General features: G+C 43.0%; 1 protein-coding gene and 1 pseudogene across 1 annotated transcript; one reads left to right on the top strand and one right to left on the bottom strand.

Annotated features, from left to right (window-relative positions):
• Window positions 1-524: 524 nt before the first annotated feature.
• LOC112263165 lies at window positions 525-5,310 on the bottom strand (annotated as a pseudogene).
• A 5,921-nt stretch (window positions 5,311-11,231) lies between these two features.
• On the top strand, window positions 11,232-20,043 carry LOC112262680 (trypsin-like). The gene is made up of 5 exons (XM_024438371.2): window positions 11,232-11,555; window positions 16,687-16,846; window positions 18,202-18,343; window positions 19,298-19,564; window positions 19,823-20,043. The coding sequence occupies exons 1-5, from the start codon at window positions 11,498-11,500 to the stop codon at window positions 19,991-19,993; spliced, it is 798 nt and encodes a 265-aa protein (XP_024294139.1). The 5' UTR covers window positions 11,232-11,497; the 3' UTR covers window positions 19,994-20,043.
• Window positions 20,044-21,677: the final 1,634 nt, after the last annotated feature.

Below are 21,677 nucleotides of genomic sequence, written 5' to 3'. Positions count from 1 at the left end.
TTGTGGACTCTGAAATAGAGCCTGTAATGATCTCTTCTTCTTCTCTCAGCTGAAGCTAGAGCCGGCATAGAGCATGTTGTCAGTGATCCTGAAGTACCAGTACTGGCAGTTTCCTTCTCTCAAATCATTGCACATGTTATTGGTCACATGCACGTGTTTAGCAGATGTTATTGGTCACATGCACGTGTTTAGCAGATGTTATTGGTCACATGCACGTGTTTAGCAGATGTTATTGGTCACATGCACGTGTTTAGCAGATGTTATTGGTCACATGCACATGTTTAGCAGATATTATTGCCAGTATAGCGGAATGCTTGTGCTTCTAGATCCGACAGTGCAGTAATATCTAACCAGTAATCTAACAATTCCCCAAAAACTACCTAATACACACAAATCTAAGTAAAGGAATGGAATAAGAATATATAAATATATAGATGAGCAATTTAGAGCGGCATAGACTAAGAAGTATAGAATAGAATACAGTATGTACATATGAGAGTTGGTGATGACGTCCACGGCTCGGGTCACGGGGACAGGTTGTAGCTGAAGATGTTAGTGACCCCCCAGTCGCTCACCATACAGGTTGTTCCCTGCTGCAACGGGGACGTGTCCACACTGGGCTGAACGTTGGCGTTGAGGGTGGCCGGCCTCTCCAGATGATGATACAGGGATGGAGGGGGCGGGGAGAGAGGGAGAGGGGAGGAGAGGTAATGCGATAGAGTGAGATCAAATTAAGCACACTACTATGTAACTTTATGGCATGTGAGGTAATACAATATAACATATGCCCTTTAACCCTGACATTAAGGTCAGTAGGTCATCAAGATAGTGATATATGCATCAAATTACAACCACCATATCCCTTAGTAGAAAGAGGAGGAAGGGAAGCGCTACTAAGGTACACAGTAGTACATTTTGGTAGATAGAAGGTACTAAGGTACACAGTAGTAGGTTTTGGTAGATAGAAGGTAATAAGGTACACAGTAGTAGGTTTTGGTAGACAGAAGGTACTAAGGTACACAGTAGTACATTGTGGTAGACAGAAGGTACTAAGGTACACAGTAGTAGGTTTTGGTAGATAGAAGGTACTAAGGTACACAGTAGTAGGTTTTGGTAGATAGAAGGTACTAAGGTACACAGTAGTACATTTTGGTAGACAGAAGGTACTAAGGTACACAGTAGTAGGTTTTGGTAGATAGAAGGTACTAAGGTACACAGTAGTAGGTTTTGGTAGATAGAAGGTACTAAGGTACACAGTAGTAGGTTTTGGTAGATAGAAGGTACTAAGGTACACAGCAGTAGGTTTTGGTAGATAGAAGGTACACAGTAGTAGGTTTTGGTAGATAGAAGGTACTAAGGTACACAGTAGTAGGTTTTGGTAGATAGAAGGTACTAAGGTACACAGTAGTACATGTTGGTAGATAGAAGGTACTAAGGTACACAATAGTACATTTTGGTAGACAGAAGGTACTAAGGTACACAGTAGTACATGTTGGTAGATAGAAGGTACTAAGGTACACAGTAGTACATGTTGGTAGATAGAAGGTACTAAGGTACACAGTAGTAGGTTTTGGTAGACAGAAGATACTAAGGTACACAGTAGTAGGTTTTGGTAGACAGAAGGTACTAAGGTACACAGTAGTAGGTTTTGGTAGATAGAAGGTACTAAGGTACACAGTAGTAGGTGTTGGTAGATAGAAGGTACTAAGGTACACAGTAGTAGGTGTTGGTAGATAGAAGGTACTAAGGTACACAGTAGTAGGTGTTGGTAGATAGAAGGTACTAAGGTACACAGTAGTAGGTGTTAGTAGATGGAAGGTACTAAGGTACACAGTAGTAGGTGTTGGTAGACAGAAGGGGCTCTTTGATAAAAGGGGTGAATTTCTCATCAAAAAGAAAGGAGGACCAAGACACTCTTCATACAATTAATTAAAATGCCTTTATTAGTATGGCATGTTCAATAGAAACAACGTATCCCTTACGACGCGTTTCCCTTACTTTGATCAGCATGATGTCGTTGTCGCAGGTCATGTAAATGTACATGTAGTGGAGCAGCACCTTGGAAACATTGAATTCCGTCCCAAAGCCCCCCACCCTGGAGAAACTGTGCTCACTCAGAACCACTTTGATCAGGTTGGCGCTGTAGAGAGATGGAGGAGGGCAGGTTAGGTCTCCGATCTGGCAACCCGGTATTTTGGAACTTAAATGGTAACAAGCATGAATCAGTATACCTATTGATTTTTGAAGAATATAACTTATACTGAAAGCCATGGAAAAGAACCGTCTAGGAGAGCAGCTGAGGGAGAGGTGTTGCTTGCACAAATGACATCCCCGAAGTCAAGGATCGGTACGATAGTCAGTTTTACGAGGGTATGTTTGGCAGCATGAGTGAAGGATACTTTGTTGCGAAATAGGAAGCCGATTCTAGATTTAATTTTGTATTGGAGAAGCTTAATGTGAGTCTGGAAGGAGAGTTTACAGTCTAACCAGACACCTAGGTATTTGTTTGTAGATGTCCACATATTCTAAGTCAGAACCGTCCAGAGTAGTGATGTTGGACGGGCGGGCAGGTGCTGATAGCGATCGGTTGAAGAGCATGCATTTAGTTTTACTTGCATTTAAGAGCAGTTGGAGGCCACGGAAGGAGAGTTGTATGGCATTGAAGCTCGTCTGGAGGTTAGTTTAACACAGTGTCCAAAGAAGGGCTAGACGTATACAGAATGGTATCGTCTGTGTAGAAGTGGATCAGAGAATCACCAGCAGCAAGAGCGACATCATTGATGTATGCAGAGAAAAGAGTCGGACAGAGAATTGAACCCTGTGGCACCCCCATAGAGACTGCCAGAGGTCCGGACAACAGGCCCTCCGATTTGACACACTGAACTCTATCAGAGAAGTAGTTGGTGAACCAGGTGAGGCAATCATTTGAAAAACCAAGGAGAACAACCTGAAGAAGAACAACCTGAAGAACAACCTGCTCAAGTCCCTCAACACAATTACCAGTCGTCTATGTAGATAGTTCTAATGTTGCAAACTTGCTACAGTGATTTCATATTCAATACCTAAAATCAGATATCAAAATCTGATGCTGGATATATATGTATAAATTACCTTTTGGGATTATTTTAATGAAGTTGAAGCCAAAGAACAATTTCCATCCTGGATGGACAATGAAGTTCTTATTGGGGTAACCAGTATTATTGATATTATTAGTAATTGTGTGCCTCATATTTACAGAAAACTTTGTCTGCCTTATGACCGAAGCTATCACATTCTGACCTTAGTTCCTTTGTTTTGTCTTTGTTTTAGAATGGTCAGGGCGTGAGTTGCGGTGGGCAGTCTATGTTCCTTTTTCTATAATTTGGGATTTCTGTGTTTGGCCTGGTATGGTTCTCAATCAGAGGCAGCTGTCAATCGTTGTCCCTGATTGACAACCATACTTAGGTAGCTTGGTTTCGCTTTTGAGTTGTGGGTGATTTATTTTCCGTGTCAGTGTTTGTTCCACACGGGACTGTTTCGTTTGTTTCATTTATTCACGTTGTTATTTTATACTTTTCAGTGTTCTATTAAAAGTAAGCAATATGAACATGCACCACGCTGCTCATTGGTCCTCCGATCCTTCCTACTACTCCTCCTCGTCAGAGCGTTACAGAAGCTCTAAGTGTAGTGTGTGGTTGTACATACCAAGGCTTAATTAAAGTTGCCAAAGTAAACAAAACATTTAATTTTATTAGATGTTATTATGGCAGTCTAGCGGTTAAGAGCGTTGGGCCAGTCACCTAAAGGTAGCTGGTTCGAATCCCGGAGCTGACTAAGTGAAAAATCTGACGATGTGTCCTTGAGCAAGTCACTGAACACTAATTGCTCCTGTAAGTCGCAAAGAGTGTCTGTTAAATGACAAAAAAAATGTATATCAAATTGAATTTGTTAAAAATAAGGAATAAAAAATAATAATAACACGACTACTCACAAGATGAATAAAATACACAATAATGAAGCTACATACAGGGAGTACTAGTACCATTATAAATGCCTAACTCTATCCTACGATGGTGTCATAACCTATCAATGTCGTACTATTGGTAGCCTAAATTGCCAGACCGAAGAAGGTTCAGAGAGAGAGCCAGCTGGTGGTCTAGATTAGCCAGACTCAATGCACTCCAGACACAGTGGCTGTTGGAAGAGACTGTAGACGTGTTCCTCTGCCCAGTTGTGGCTGACGCATGCCACATCTTACAATATACCTTGATAGGTATTTCAAGTATCAGCTAATCACATTATATGATATAGCAATATGTCAGTGGATGACACGGTCGATGATGTGGCACGCAACCATTGGTTGATGCATGTAACATCTGAGCAGGTCAACCCGACCTTTACAAAATGAATGTGAAGTTGCACTACTCATGGTTACCAACAGTGGGCAGCAGACACCACCCACTGAGGGTGTATGAGGGTGCCTCTACAGTAGTGATATTTGTTGTACTGGACGGAGGCTTGGTATTTTATAGAGTAGGGCATCACCTCCTGACCCCCGGTGATCCTCTGGCCCAGTACACCTGGGAGGGAATGAATGAATGATAATAGACTAAAGTAAAATACATGAAAAGTGGATTCATTCAAGTGAACGATAGAAAGGGGTGGGGGTGTGGGATGTGGGGTGGGGGATGTGGGGTGGGGGTAGGGGGATGTGGGGTGGGGGTAGGGGGATGTGGGATTGGGGGTGGGGGATGATAATAGACTAAAGTAAAATACATGAAAAGTGGATTCATTCAAGTGAACGATAGAAAGGGACGATAGAAAGGGGTGGGGGATGTGGGGTGGGGGATGTGGGGTGGGGGTAGGGGGATGTGGGGTGGGGGTATGTGGGGGGGGTGGGGGATGTGGGGTGGGGGTAGGGGGATGTGGGGTGGGGGATGTGGGGTGGGGGTAGGGGGATGTGGGATTGGGGGTGGGGGATGTGGGGTGGGGGTAGGGGGATGTGGGATTGGGGGTGGGGGTAGGGGGATGTGGGGTGGGGGATGTGGGATGGGGGATGGGGGTGTGGGATTGTGGGTGGGGGATGTGGGGGTAGGGGGTGGGGGATGTGGAAAGGGATGTTTAAGGTGTCAAAGATGATAGTTTACCTTTGATGGTAAAGAGGACCAGTAGGATCAGTGATAGATAACATGATTCTGCCACAGTGGTCTGGTCTGGACCGGTCTGGTCTGGTCTGGACTGGTCTGGTCTGGACTGGTCTGGACCGGTCTGGTCTGGACCGGTCTGGTCTGGTCTGGACCGGTCTGTTCTGGTCTTTTCCAACGCAGACATGACTGATTCGTTAGAATCACACAATAATTCTTAATTGATCTATCAATTTACTCATATCCATAAAATCTCCCAGATCATCCAAGCTGACAACTCTGTGCATTCTCAAACCCCTATGTATAAACACATTCACCAATTGTGCTCTATCTAATGCACTTAATATTTCCCCCCCAAAAAAAGGTATTCAATATGTATGTTACAAGTGTGATGTGTTACCAAAGACCAAAACACCACTTATGTCTTCTTCAATGTCTTACATTTTCATTTTTTTTTTTACCAAAGACTGCAAATAGAAAATGTGCATCCAAAGCATCATTAACCTGCTCACCCTTCTGACTGTCACCTAAACACTGTCTGCAGACACGTCCTCGCCCTCCTCTCACACCCAGATAACCGTGTTCCTGTTATTGTGGTTATTGTCCATCCTACTGTGTCTCTGCGTAACAGGGTCTTATTCATTAGCGCTCACCAAACCAAAACACTTTGCAATGGAAAATGAAAAATAGGGACACATTCAGGTCGTCTCTCTCTCTGTTTCAGTGCGTTTTCTTCTGTTTGATGACCTAATGAACATGACCGTGGCTGTGAGATGGTGATGTGACAGATGTAACGGATGTGAAATGGCTAGCTTAGTTAGCGGTGGTTCGCGCTAAATAGCGTTTCAATCGGTGACGTCACTTGCTCTGAGGCCTTGAAGTAGTGGTTCCCCTTGCTCTGCAAGGACCGCGGCTTTTGTGGAGCGGTGGGTGACGATGCTTCGTGGTGTGACTGTTGTTGATGTGTGGACGGTCTAAAGTTATACTGTTACACAGACACAAAGCTGAGACTGACCAAGTACATCCCAAAGACAGCCACCCCTTTTATTATCCCTTCCTGTTCTCTCTAGGGACCCTTGATTATTTGTGTCTTGACATTCATTGTCTGCTAATAGTGGGGGAAGAAAAGAGATCGTTTAGGGAGGTGGAACTGAATATGTTGTCTGGTCACAGAAGGGTCTCCAGGCATGTTGGTTATTGTGTAGTTTGGCTGGATGGTGTGATAGTGTCAGTCTGAGAGAGGGGGGGGGACAATGGCCGTTATATGATTATCGCTGTGCTTAAAGGTCCAATGCAACCATTTTTATCTCAATATCAAATAATTTATGGGTAACAATTAAGTATCTTACTGTTATTGTTTTCAATTAAAATAGTCAAAAATAAACAAAAATAGCTTTGTATCAAAAAGCTACTTCTCAAGCAAGAATTTTGCTAGGACTGTCTGTGGGTGGTCTGAAATCTAGCTGTTATTGGCAGAGAGGTTTGGAACTCTCGTTCTTATTGGTCTATGGACCAATTTACTGCTTGGTGATGTCACCAGGCAGGCCAAAACTCCATCCCATCAAAACAGGCTATCATTTCTGGCAGTCTTTTCAAACAACGGAAAATGATTACCTTACTGTAAGGTCTACACCTGTTCTATTCGGCACATGTGACAAATAACATTTGATTTGATATATATCTATATGTATATAGATAGATATACATTATTTTACTTTTTAGATTTGTGTATATTGTAGTGTATTGTTAGATACTACTGCACTGTTGCAGTTAGGAACACCAGCATTACATCTGCTAATATGTGTAATGCAACCAATAGCATTTGATTTGATTGGATCCCTTCCTCTGTCTTTTCATCCATTCTTCCTTCCATCTTTCATTAATTTGTCCACTGATCAGGAAGACCACTAATCTGGACAGTAGACTGTGTCAACGCAGGTTGAAACGCAACACAAGCACACAAGTGACCTAACATCCGTCCTGTGAGTCTGTGACTTTGTGCAGACCTAACATCCGTCCTGTGAGTCTGTGACTTTGTGCAGACCTAACATCCGTCCTGTGAGTCTGTGACTTTGTGCAGACCTAACATCCGTCCTGTGAGTCTGTGACTTTGTGCAGACCTAACATCCGTCCTGTGAGTCTGTGAGCCCCCGTGTTCTTCTCATGTTTGTCTGTAGTTCTCTAGTTCTCATCAGGGATCAATACAAACCGCTGGCTGGGTGGGTTGACGTGATTCATAGTGTGCGACGTGAAGCCATGCTGTGGTGACTCCTCCCAGGTGTCACCATTACAGTGAAGGAGAAAGATGATGGTATGTTCCCTCTCCCCAGAGAACATACAGACACAAACTGTGTGTGTGTGTGTGTGTGTGTGTGTGTGTGTGTGTGTGTGTGTGTGTGTGTGTGTGTGTGTGTGTGTGTGTGTGTGTGTGTGTGTGTGTGTGTGTGTGTGTGTGTGTGTGTGTGTGTGCGTGTACTGTAGATTTCCGTGTGCATGTGGAGCACAGGGCTGTTAGGCGGCCACATCATGTGACACAGACAGGTACCAATTGAGGCCAAACTATAATGGCCTTCTCACCCCAGAGATGCTTTCCTTCCAACTGGAACTGTGCAAAGTATAACCTCAATCTCAGTGTGTGTAAAACATGTTGTGTTGGCACAGACAGGTGTATGCTGAAGCAGCTTCTGTCTCGCCCTACTCCTGATCAATGATGTATGTAGATGTGAATAAAACACTGTATATTATGTAGGTATATGCTCGTGAGGAGACAATGTTACTGAGACACGTTTGCACTAAACAGAATAAACCCACAAGCATATGTACAGGAACCTTGATTTCCAGCTTTCGCACGTTTGTGTTTAAACACCGTTAGTGAAAACTAGACCATATGTAGACAGTATATATTGTGTATGATGTCATATATATATGCAGTATGTCTTTGAATAAACCCATACTCACAACAAACTAACTAACTAACTAACAATCAAACACATTTCAGTGAGAGTTTATTCTCATTGGGTTATATCCATTCTCATTGGGTTATATCCATTCTCGTTGGGTTATATCCATTCTCATTGGGTTATATCCATTCTCATTGGGTTATATCCATTCTCATTGGGTTATATCCATTCTCATTGGGTTATATCCATTCTCATTGGGTTATACCCATTCTCATTGGGTTATATCCATTCTCATTGGGTTATATCCATTCTCATTGGGTTATATCCATTCTCATTGGGTTATATCCATTCTGATTGGGTTATACCCATTCTCATTGGGTTATATCCATTCTCATTGGGTTATATCCATTCTCATTGGGTTATATCCATTCTCATTGGGTTATATCCATTCTCATTGGGTTATATCCATTCTCATTGGGTTATATCCATTCTCATTGGGTTATATCCATTCTCATTGGGTTATATCCATTCTCATTGGGTTATATCCATTCTCATTGGGTTATATCCATTCTCATTGGGTTATATCCATTCTCATTGGGTTATACCCATTCTCAATGGGTTATATCCATTCTCATTGGGTTATATCCATTCTCATTGGGTTATACCCATTCTCATTGGGTTATATCCATTCTCATTGGGTTATATCCATTCTCATTGGGTTATATCCATTCTCATTGGGTTATATCCATTCTCATTGGGTTATACCCATTCTCATTGGGTTATATCCATTCTCATTGGGTTATATCCATTCTCATTGGGTTATATCCATTCTCATTGGGTTATACCCATTCTCATTGGGTTATATCCATTCTCATTGGGTTATACCCATTCTCATTGGGTTATACCCATTCTCATTGGGTTATATCCATTCTCATTGGGTTATATCCATTCTCATTGGGTTATATCCATTCTCATTGGGTTATACCCATTCTCATTGGGTTATACCCATTCTCATTGGGTTATACCCATTCTCATTGGGTTATATCCATTCTCATTGGGTTATATCCATTCTCATTGGGTTATATCCATTCTCATTGGGTTATACCCATTCTCAATGGGTTATATCCATTCTGATTGGGTTATATCCATTCTCATTGGGTTATACCCATTCTCATTGGGTTACATCCATTCTCATTGGGTTATATCCATTCTCATTGGGTTATATCCATTCTCGTTGGGTTATATCCATTCTCGTTGGGTTATATCCATTCTCGTTGGGTTATACCCATTCTCATTGGGTTATACCCATTCTCATTGGGTTATACCCATTCTCATTGGGTTATACCCATTCTCATTGGGTTATACCCATTCTCATTGGGTTATATCCATTCTCATTGGGTTATATCCATTCTCATTGGGTTATATCCATTCTCATTGGGTTATATCCATTCTCATTGGGTTATATCCATTCTCATTGGGTTATATCCATTCTCATTGGGTTATACCCATTCTCATTGGGTTATATCCATTCTGATTGGGTTATACCCATTCTCATTGGGTTATATCCATTCTCATTGGGTTATACCCATTCTCATTGGGTTATATCCATTCTGATTGGGTTATACCCATTCTCATTGGGTTATATCCATTCTCATTGGGTTATACCCATTCTCGTTGGGTTATATCCATTCTCATTGGGTTATATCCATTCTGATTGGGTTATACCCATTCTCATTGGGTTATATCCATTCTCATTGGGTTATACCCATTCTCGTTGGGTTATATCCATTCTCATTGGGTTATATCCATTCTCATTGGGTTATATCCATTCTCATTGGGTTATATCCATTCTCATTGGGTTATATCCATTCTCATTGGGTTATATCCATTCTCATTGGGTTATATCCATTCTCATTGGGTTATATCCATTCTCATTGGGTTATATCCATTCTCGTTGGGTTATATCCATTCTCGTTGGGTTATATCCATTCTCATTGGGTTATACCCATTCTGATTGGGTTATATTCACTGCCCTATATACTGTATAGAGTATTTGTCCTTGGTTATACCTGTCAGTAAAGGACTTTGGGTTCAGAAAATACCTCGCTGTGGGAAGAGCAGTAAAGAGAAGCCATATTCTTCTGGTTAAAATACAGTATGAATTATTCATTCCCTAAATGTGGGACAAGGACAGGTCAGGACTCAGGAGAGTCTTCCACAAAGGGGGTGTATAATGCTTACCCTGCTGTACTATCCACTGTAATTATGTCCAATCTGTCCAGATGTTTTTATATGGAAGGACCCCGGGAAAGTGAGATGGCACACCTCAAGAAGCCCAGTGTTTGTCACTTCAGTCTAGAACAGTGTCAAATGTTGTTGCTTCTACAGAGGGAAATACATGTGTGTTATACAGATGGTATGACTGTATAAAATACTCCTTTGTCATTCAGAATTAATCTCCCAGACACACACGCACGCACACACACACACACTCACACAGAGGTCCATTGAGAACTTCCACAGGAGGAAAATCTGTGTGAAGCTCCTGCTGATGACACAGGACATGAGATATGTTACTATGGAGACAGGGTAATGTACTGTAAGGGCCCCTGTGGAGAGTCAGGGGGTCAGAGAAGGGGGACAGTTTATGAAGGTGCACTTTGTTGCTCTTCCTTTCTCTCTCTCTGTATCTTTTCTTTCTCTCTTTCTCTCTCTCTCTCTTTTGTTTTCTTTCTCTCTCTCTCTTTTGCTTTCTCTCTCTCTCTCTCTTTTGTCTTTCTTTTTTTCTCTCTTCTCTCTCTCTCTCTCTCTTTTTGTTTTCTCTCTCTCTCTCTCTTTTTTGTTTTCTTTCTCTCTTTCTCTCTTTGCTCTTTTTTGTTTTCTTTCTCTCTTTCTCTCTCTCTCTCTTTTCTTTTTCTCTCTTTCTCTCTCTCTCTCTTTTTGTTTTCTTTCTCTCTCTCTCTTTTTCTCTCTTTTTTTTTGTTTTCTCTCTCTCTCTTTTTTGTTTTCTTTCTCTCTCTCTCTTTTTGCTCTCTCTTTTGCTTTCTCTCTCTCTCTCTTTTGTTTTCTCTCTCTTTTTGCTTTCTCTCTCTCTCTCTCTTTTGCTTTCTCTTTTGCTTTCTCTCTCTTGCTTTTTCTCTCTCTTTTGTTTTCTTTCTCTCTCTCTCTTTTGCTTTCTCTCTCTCTCTCTCTCTCTTTTGCTTTCTCTCTCTCTCTTTTGCTCTCTCTCTCTCTCTCTCTCTCGCTTTTGTTTTCTCTCTCTCTCTCTCCATCCTATATCGTTGTATCTGGACAGTGTGGCCATGATGAGTGAAATCGGAACTTTCAGAAATCTGAGGATCCCTGCTCATCGCTGTCTGATGAGATGTCCTTCTTCCTGTTATAGAGAGAGAGAGGAGAGAGGATATAGAAGTGTTATTCCAGTCCAGCACTGCATCACACTGCTCAGCCTGCACTCCACTCTCTCCTCTCATCATGAACCTGCTAGTAGTCTGTCTGTGCTATGCCGTTTTGGAGCTCTTGGCAGTCAATTGTAAGTATAACATTTCCCTCCCTAGTTGTCATTTTATTTAGTTATTAGTTATTAGTTATTAGTTATTTATTCATGTAGTGAATACTTCATTATCACTTATTCAGGTTTTTATGTGACCCAGAATGCGGAGATATGCTGATGATTTGTGTGTTTATATATGAATTGCTTTCAATAATATGCCCGACAAAACCATGCATGATTAGCATTGTGTTGTATTGCTTGTCTTTGCACGCTGACTGCCTCCTAAAGTAGAAACCTGTTTACTCAGCAGTACACATAATGTTCAGGGTCTAGACATCTGTTGTCACTTGTTATAAAGGTATTATATTGGTGTCACAATCCTTTGATGTTGAATAGAACAGAATTTGGATTATAATTTCTGTTGTCAGCAGAAAATCTAATCTGTCCTTCTGGGATGAACTCACAGGCCAGGTTTCTTGAACACAGATTAAGCCTTTTTCTGGACTAAAAAACATGCCCAGAGGAGATTCTGTATGTAGCATGCCTTGTTGTCCAGAACTAGTTAGAAACCAAGCTATACTTACTGTATTACCAACAGTAACAATGACAGGGATTTTTCCTCTCTCTGTTATTACACAGCCCTGTGAAGGCAACCTCTCTGGTGTTACACAGCCCTGTGAAGGCAAGCTCTCTCTGGTGTTACACAGCCCTGTGAAGACAAGCTCTCTCTGGTGTTACACAGCCCTGTGAAGACAAGCTCTCTCTGGTGTTACACAGCCCTGTGAAGACAAGCTCTCTCTGGTGTTACACAGCCCTGTGAAGACAAGCTCTCTCTGGTGTTACACAGCCCTGTGAAGACAAGCTCTCTCTGGTATTACACAGCCCTGTGAAGACAAGCTCTCTCTGGTGTTACACAGCCCTGTGAAGACAAGCTCTCTCTGGTGTTATTACACAGCCCTGTGAAGGCAAGCTCTCTCTGGTGTTACACAGCCCTGTGAAGGCAAGCTCTCTCTGGTGTTACACAGCCCTGTGAAGGCAAGCTCTCTCTGGTGTTACACAGCCCTGTGAAGGCAAGCTCTCTCTGGTGTTACACAGCCCTGTGAAGACAAGCTCTCTCTGGTGTTACACAGCCCTGTGAAGACAAGCTCTCTCTGGTGTTACACAGCCCTGTGAAGACAAGCTCTTTCTGGTGTTACACAGCCCTGTGAAGGCAAGCTCTCTGGTGTTACACAGCCCTGTGAAGGCAAGCTCTCTCTGGTGTTTACACAGCCCTGTGAAGACAAGCTCTCTCTGGTGTTTACACAGCCCTGTGAAGACAAGCTCTCTCTGGTGTTACACAGCCCTGTGAAGACAAGCTCTCTCTGGTGTTACACAGCCCTGTGAAGACAAGCTCTCTCTGGTGTTACACAGCCCTGTGAAGACAAGCTCTCTCTGGTGTTACACAGCCCTGTGAAGACAAGCTCTCTCTGGTGTTACACAGCCCTGTGAAGACAAGCTCTCTCTGGTGTTACACAGCCCTGTGAAGACAAGCTCTCTCTGGTGTTACACAGCCCTGTGAAGACAAGCTCTCTCTGGTGTTACACAGCCCTGTGAAGACAAGCTCTCTCTGGTGTTACACAGCCCTGTGAAGACAAGCTCTCTCTGGTGTTACACAGCCCTGTGAGATCGAGGAGAGAGGAAACACTACGGGGATGTATGTGTCTCAAATGGCACCATATTCCCTATATAGTGCACTACTTTCGACCAGGGCCCATAGGGATCTGGTCAAAAGTAGTGCATCATGTAGGGAACAGGATACCATTTGGGATGCATCCTAGAGGAGACACTAGAGGAGACAGGTAGAAAGTCAGGTCAGATAGGGAAACCTTTATTCGCCTCTGGAGTCAGAGGTCACAGAACCAGCAACTTTAATGTCTGCTAGCTGAGCCTGGTGAGACCACTGGACATGAAAAGGAGAAGTACTTAACCCTTTGTGTTCTTTACGTCCTTTTTTTGGTCCTAAAATGTTTGTGATTTTATTGCCCTGTTTATGAGTAACCAGTAGAAAAACATTTACAACACTGGTGGATTTTTGTGCCGAAACCAAGGAACCAACACTGATTCAAAGTTTATTGGTTATTTGTAATGCATACTTCGGAATTTAAATGATGTAATTAATCATGTTTTTTATCAGGACTTTTTAATCTAGAGGGTGAAATGAGCCTCTATTCTGTTGTTCTCAGTAGAACTATTCCCTACTGGTTCTAAGAGGTCTGAAAGGAGCCTGTATTCTCTACTGGTTCTAAGAGGTCTGAAAGGAGCCTGTATTCCCTACTGGTTCTAAGAGGTGTGAAAGGAGCCTGTATTCTCTACTGGTTCTAAGAGGTCTGAAAGGAGCCTGTATTCCCTACTGGTTCTAAGAGGTTGGAAAAGGAGCCTATATTCTCTACTGGTTCTAAGAGGTGTGAAAGGAGCCTGTATTCCCTACTGGTTCTAAGAGGTGTGAAAGGAGCCTGTATTCCCTACTGGTTCTAAGAGGTGTGAAAGGAGCCTGTATTCCCTACTGGTTCTAAGAGGTGTGAAAGGAGCCTGTATTCCCTACTGGTTCTAAGAGGTTTGAAAGGAGCCTGTATTCCCTACTGGTTCTAAGAGGTTGGAAAAGGAGCCTATATTCTCTACTGGGTCGAAGAGGTGTGAAAGGAGCCTGTATTCCCTACTGGTTCTAAGAGGTGTGAAAGTTGTTGTTATGGGAACAGTATTATTCCACATTCTGCATGTTTTGTAATGTATTATATTGTACATTATTTCTAGACTTTTACAGGTTTTTTTCCACATTATTTCCAGCTGGTTTCCACCTGTCTGCCCTACAACACTAAACAGGTTTCTATCTGTCTGCCCTACAACACTAATCAGGTTTCTATCTGTCTGCCCTACAACACTAATCAGGTTTCTATCTGTCTGCCCTACAACACTATAATCAGGTTTCTATCTGTCTGCCCTACAACACTATAATCAGGTTTCTATCTGTCTGCCCTACAACACTAATCAGGTTTCTATCTGTCTGCCCTACAACACTAATCAGGTTTCTATCTGTCTGCCCTACAACACTAATCAGGTTTCTATCTGTCTGCCCTACAACACTAATCAGGTTTCTATCTGTCTGCCCTACAACACTAATCAGGTTTCTATCTGTCTGCCCTACAACACTAATCAGGTTTCTATCTGTCTGCCCTACAACACTAATCAGGTTTCTATCTGTCTGCCCTACAACACTAATCAGGTTTCTATCTGTCTGCCCTACAACACTAATCAGGTTTCTATCTGTCTGCCCTACAACACTAATCAGGTTTCTATCTGTCTGCCCTACAACACTAATCAGGTTTCTATCTGTCTGCCCTACAACACTAATCAGGTTTCTATCTGTCTGCCCTACAACACTAATCAGGTTTCTATCTGTCTGCCCTACAACACTAATCAGGTTTCTATCTGTCTGCCCTACAACACTAATCAGGTTTCTATCTGTCTGCCCTACAACACTAATCAGGTTTCTATCTGTCTGCCCTACAACACTAATCAGGTTTCTATCTGTCTGCCCTACAACACTAATCAGGTTTCTATCTGTCTGCCCTACAACACTAATCAGGTTTCTATCTGTCTGCCCTACAACATTAATCAGGTTTCTATCTGTCTGCCCTACAACACTATAATCAGGTTTCCACTGTCTGCCCTACAACACTATAATCAGGTTTCTATCTGTCTGCCCTACAACACTATAATCAGGTTTCCACCTGTCTGCCCTACAACACTATAATCAGGTTTCCACCTGTCTGCCCTACAACACTACAATCAGGTTTCTATCTGTCTGCCCTACAACACTATAATCAGGTTTCCACCTGTCTGCCCTACAACACTATAATCAGGTTTCTATCTGTCTGCCCTGCAACACTATTATCAGGTTTCCATCTGTCTGCCCTACAACACTATAATCAGGTTTCCATCTGTCTGCCCTACAACACTATTATCAGGTTTCCATCTGTCTGCCCTACAACACTATCATCAGGTTTCTATCTGTCTGCCCTACAACACTATCATCAGGTTTCTATCTGTCTGCCCTACAACACTAATCAGGTTTCTATCTGTCTGCCCTACAACACTATAATCAGGTTTCTATCTGTCTGCCCTACAACACTATAATCAGGTTTCTATCTGTCTGCCCTACAACACTATATTCAGGTTTCCATCTGCCTGCCCTACAACACTATAATCAGGTTTCTATCTGTCTGCCCTACAACACTATTATCAGGTTTCTATCTGTCTGCCCTGCAACACTATTATCAGGTTTCCATCTGTCTGCCCTACAACACTATAATCAGGTTTCTATCTGTCTGCCCTACAACACTATAATCAGGTTTCTATCTGTCTGCCCTACAACACTATAATCAGGTTTCTATCTGTCTGCCCTACAACACTATAATCAGGTTTCTATCTGTCTGCCCTACAACACTATAATCAGGTTTCTATCTGTCTGCCCTACAACACTATAATCAGGTTTCCATCTGTCTGCCCTACAACACTATAATCAGGTTTCTATCTGTCTGCCCTACAACACTATAATCAGGTTTCCATCTGTCTGCCCTACAACACTATAATCAGGTTTCCATCTGTCTGCCCTACAACACTATAATCAGGTTTCCATCTGTCTGCCCTACAACACTATAATCAGGTTTCCATCTGTCTGCCCTACAACACTATTATCAGGTTTCCATCTGTCTGCCCTACAACACTATTATCAGGTTTCCATCTGTCTGCCCTACAACACTATAATCAGGTTTCCATCTGTCTGCCCTACAACACTATAATCAGGTTTCCATCTGTCTGCCCTACAACACTATAATCCCTGTCTGCAACACTATAATCAGGTTTCTATCTGTCTGCCCTACAACACTATAATCAGGTTTCTATCTGTCTGCCCTACAACACTATAATCAGGTTTCTATCTGTCTGCCCTACAACACTATAATCAGGTTTCTATCTGTCATACAATATCATGTAACTGTTTCTGTTTCCATGTTTCAGGATCTGACCCAATACGAGGAAGGGTGTTCTTAATATGTCGTCCATTCAGTGTATATTATATCACATCCCATATACCGTGTAATACTACACACGTTGTTTCCATGTCTTCCTGCAGGTCAGGAGGTCATACAGGACCGTATAGTCGGAGGTTACGCTCCAGCACCCAATTCCATCAAATACATTGTGTCCTTACAGACCACCAAGGGACAGCACTTCTGTGGCGGATCGCTAGTGCACAAGTACTGGGTGCTCACAGCCGCTCACTGTAACATAGGGTGAGTCCGTCAATATACTGCTTTATTACACTGAGGAGAAGTTATCATGACTCTAAACACTGTATCCATATGATACAGATGTGCAGTACTACAGTGACATATTTTTCTTACTTGCTCTTTCCTAATACTGTAGTAGTAAGATTTAAAAAAATACATTTGAAAAGGTCAAGCGGAACAAACAAAAAAAACACAAAAATTAGAAATAACCATGTATTACTGTCTCTGTCACATGTTACTTCACACGTGTCCAAAAACCACATGTCCCACTCATGAAAATGTATAGAAAAAAATACTAGAATTTCACATGATTTGTTTCACACAGGTGTTCACACGTCCAATAACCACGTGTGTTTATAACCACGTGTGTTTTTAACGTGTGTTTATAACCACGTGTGTTTTTAACGTGTGTTTATAACCACGTGTGTTTTTAACGTGTGTTTATAACCACGTGTGTTTATAACCACGTGTGTTTTTAACGTGTGTTTATAACCACGTGTGTTTATAACCACGTGTGTTTTTAACCACGTGTGTTTATAACCACGTGTGTTTTTAACGTGTGTTTATAACCACGTGTGTTTTTAACGTGTGTTTATAACCACGTGTGTTTTTAACGTGTGTTTATAACCACGTGTGTTTTTAACGTGTGTTTATAACCACGTGTGTTTTTAACCACGTGTGTTTATAACCACGTGTGTTTTTAACGTGTGTTTATAACGTGTGTTTTTTAACGTGTGTTTATAACCACGTGTGTTTATAACCACGTGTGTTTATAACCACGTGTGTTTTTAACGTGTGTTTATAACCACGTGTGTTTTCACATTTACCTGTGATTTGTTTTCATGTGTTTTTATAGTTGTAAGAATCAGTCCTGATCTCTGTTGGTTTGTTGTTAGCAGCCTCAGTGAGTCTTGGGACTGGGAGGTCAGACAGACAGTAAGGGCGATAAGAGACACACTGGGCTCAGCAGAGCAACCTTGGCATGTCTGTCATCGCAGCGTGCGTTACACGACGAGGTGTCAACATGTCAGACGTTGTAGGTTCAGAAAGGATAACAGTCACATTGTTCCTGTTTCACACAGGGAAGCATTGTACCCACTTATACACCCACTTCAGGGCAGTCAGCGCAAAGGAAACTTTTGGGACGTTGAACGCACCTCAGATGTCTTTTCCTTTGTTATTTGTTGCATAAAGCAGAAGGGGAAATTTATTTTAAGTAACGTTAGTCAGTGTTTGCCAAGTTGAACACAGCTCAAATTGCACTCCACCGTCTAAGGACAGAGCAGATGGCAATGCTCCAATAATGCCAACACCGAGGTTGAATGTATCTCTGATGTCTCCCTTGCCTCTCCTCCCAGGACAGATCAGATGATGATTGTGGCAGGGGACTACTCTCTGAGTATGTTCGAGGGAACGGAGCAGTATTCCAAACCTCACAGAATTATCCCCCATCCTCTGTACAACAAGACCACCAACAATGCTGACATCATGCTCATCAAGGTACAGGATACCACCATAGACCATGTACATATTCACCTACCTTTCATATTGATGTTCATTATAACATCATTGTATACAGCTGTTTTAGGATGTTTGGCCAAGTGATAGGCCTTATTTTAGAGTAACTAGCTGTGTATTACATTTGTAATTACCTTGTAATAACTTGGTAAGTACATGTATTTCAGTTTAGTTCAGTTCAATTCTATTCTGTTCAGTTCAACTCAACTCAGTCAACTCAACTCAGTCACCTCAGCTCAACTCAACTCAGTCAACTCAGCTCAACTCAATTCAACTCAACTCAGTCAACTCAATTCAACAACTCAGTCAACTCAGCTCAACCTAATTCAACTCAACTCTGTCAACTCAACTCTGTCAACTCAATTCAACAACTCAGTCAACTCAATTCAACTCAATTCAGTCAACTCAATTCAACTCAATTAAACTCAAATCAGTCAACTCAACTCAATTCAACTCAATTCAACTCAAATCAGTCAACTCAATTTAACTCAATTCAACTCAAATCAGTCAACTCAATTTAACTCAATTTAACTCAAATCAGTCAACTCAATTCAACTCAAATCAGTCAACTCAATTTAACTCAAATCAGTCAACTCAATTTCAACTCAATTCAACTCAAATCAGTCAACTCATTTCAACTCAATTCAACTCAAATCAGTCAACTCAGCTCAACTCAATTCAACTCAAATCAGTCAACTCAATTCAACTCAAATCAGTCAACTCAGCTCAACTCAATTCAACTCAAATCAGTCAACTCAATTCAACTCAAATCAGTCAACTCATTTCAACTCAATTCAACTCAAATCAGTCAACTCAATTCAACTCAATTCAACTCAACTCAGTCAACTCAATTCAACTCAAATCAGTCAACTCAATTCAACTCAATTCAACTCAATTCAACTCCCCCCTCTATCTCTTTTCTTCCACCCTTTGCAGCTGAGGGTTCCCATGGTGATGGGTAGCTATGTGTCCCTGGCACCCCTCCCTCGGCAGGGTACAGGGGTTATGGCGGGGCGTGTGTGTCGTGTGTCGGGGTGGGGGTACACCTCTCTGGGAGGGGGTCAGATCCCCTCCACCCTGCGGACTGTCAAGCTGCCCATCGTGTCATCGGCCAGGTGCAACAGCAGCGAGTCTTTCAATGGGAACATCACCTCCAACATGATCTGTGCCGGATACAATGCTGGGGGCAAGGACGCATGCAAGGTACTGGACCTGATAGATGTAACAGGTTGAGTTTTTGAACACGCCCTATTGGCCTGTCAGTTCCCACTAGCTGTATAGGATAGTTAAGGGTGCGTTCGAGAACCTATTTCCTTAATCTATAGTTACACAACACAATCACATTTTAATTCCAAATTTCCCTCCTTCTCATGATAGTTACCTACCTTGTGGTGGCCTCAGAAAATGAGACACGTTGTCATGGAAACTGAGTGTGGGTGTGGTGTACCTTGTGGTTTCCAGGGAGATTCCGGCGGGCCGCTGGTGTGCGAGGGGCGTGTCTACGGTGTGGTATCATGGGGAAACGGCTGCGGAGATGCCAAGTTTCCGGGCGTTTACACAGCGGTGTCCAAGTTCCGGCGGTGGGTCGACAGAACCATCTACAGCTCCTACACACGCTGTCTGAAGTATTAAAGAGAAGTAGAGTGGGGGAGGGAGAGAGGGAAAGAGGGGGAGAGGTAGAGGGAGAGAGAGGTAGAGAGAGAGGAGAGAGAGGAGAGAGGAGAGAGAGAGGGAGAGGAGAGAGAGAGGAGAGAGAGAGAGAGGGAGAGGGAGAGGGAGAGAGAGAGGGAAAGAGAGAGAGAGGTAGAGGAGAGAGAGAGAGGGAGAGAGAGAGAGGGAGAGGAGAGGAGAGAGAGAGAGAGAGAGAGAGAGAGAGAGAGAGAGAGAGAGAGAGGGGGGGAGAGAGAGGTAGAGGTAGAAAGGGGGAGAGAGAGAGGTAGAGGAGAGAGAGAGCGAAAGAGGGGGAGGGAGAGGGGTAGAGATGGGGAGAGGGAGAGAGAGCGAGAGAGAGAGGTAGAGAAGGGAGAGCGAGAGAGAGAGGTAGAGAGAGAAAGAGGGGAAGAGAGAGGGGGAGAGAGAGGTAGAGAAAGAGGGGAGAGAGAGGTAAAGATGGGGAGAGGTAGAGGGGGATTGAGAGAGGGGTAGAGACGGGGAGAGAGAGAGGTAGAGAGGGGCAGACAGAGAGAGGTAGAGAGGGGGAGACAGTGAGAGGTAAAGAGGGGGAGAGAGAGAGGTAAAGAAGGGGAGAGGTAGAGGGGGATTGAGAGAGGTAGAGAGAGGTAGAGAGGGGCAGACAGAGAGAGGTAGAGAGGGGCAGACAGAGTATAAAATGACAAAATGTTTTCCAGTAACGATGATTGACAGAGTGTATAATGGCTATTATAGAAGGTGTTGATGGTACCAGAAACACTACACAAGTCATTGTACAATCATAACTACTTAAATGAGGTTGTGATTCAACTATTTGAGAAAGAAAGTCTCCTGTCAGGAGTGCCTGTGTTACTGTAGATGTCAACGGTCTCTATTCATGAACAGATACCACCATTTGGGTCAAACGGCACCGTATGGATTCATCATTTGTAATTATGAATTCACTGACACGTACTTCCTCATCATTTTATACAAATAAATGCCCGGATTTTAAAACACGTTGGATTTTGTTTTACAGTTCTTCATTTCTATCCCTCTGATTGCATTGATGAGTAATAAGACATGCAGGGCTGCACTAACTATTATAACACATGAATAATCCACTGATACGTTAATACTGTGTTAGATAATGTCTCTCTACAGAAGGGTATAAAACATACGTCAGATACATGTCTCTAACATCAGGGCTCTCCTTTGACTCCCACGGGTCCTGGGAGACTGGGTGAGACAGGGTGAGACAGGGTGAGACTGGGTGTGACAGGGTGACACTAGGTGTGACAGGGTGAGACTGGGTGAGACTGGGTGAGACAGGGTGAGACAGGGTGAGACTGGGTGTGACAGGGTGAGACTGGGTGAGACAGGGTGATACTGGGTGAGACAGGGTGAGACTGGATGAGACTGGGTGTGACAGGGCTAGACAGGGCATGACAGGGCGAGACAGGGTGAGAAGGTGTGACAGGGTGAGACTAGGTGAGAAGGTGTGACGGGGTGAGACTAGGTGTGACAGGGTGAGACTGGGTGTGACAGGGTGAGACTGGGTGTGACAGGGTGAGACAGGGTGAGACTGGGTGTGACAGGGCTAGACAGGGCATGACAGGGCGAGACAGGGTGAGACTAGGTGTGACAGGGTGAGACAGGGTGTGACAGGGTGAGACTGGGTGAGAAG

This window comes from Oncorhynchus tshawytscha, linkage group LG02 (assembly GCF_018296145.1).
Source record: "Oncorhynchus tshawytscha isolate Ot180627B linkage group LG02, Otsh_v2.0, whole genome shotgun sequence".
Lineage (NCBI taxonomy): Eukaryota > Metazoa > Chordata > Actinopteri > Salmoniformes > Salmonidae > Oncorhynchus > Oncorhynchus tshawytscha.
Note: the sequence above shows the minus strand (reverse complement) of the source record. Positions and strands in the feature narration are given on the sequence as shown.

Excerpts from the sequence above, each read along its gene's own strand:
- LOC112262680 (XM_024438371.2), top strand. The coding sequence starts at position 11,498 with ATGAACCTGCTAGTAGTCTGTCTGTGCTATGCCGTTTTGGAGCTCTTG. Across the intron at positions 11,556-16,686 it reads GGAGCTCTTGGCAGTCAATT|GTCAGGAGGTCATACAGGAC; the intron begins GTAAGTATAACA and ends GTCTTCCTGCAG. Across the intron at positions 19,565-19,822 it reads GGGGCAAGGACGCATGCAAG|GGAGATTCCGGCGGGCCGCT; the intron begins GTACTGGACCTG and ends TGTGGTTTCCAG.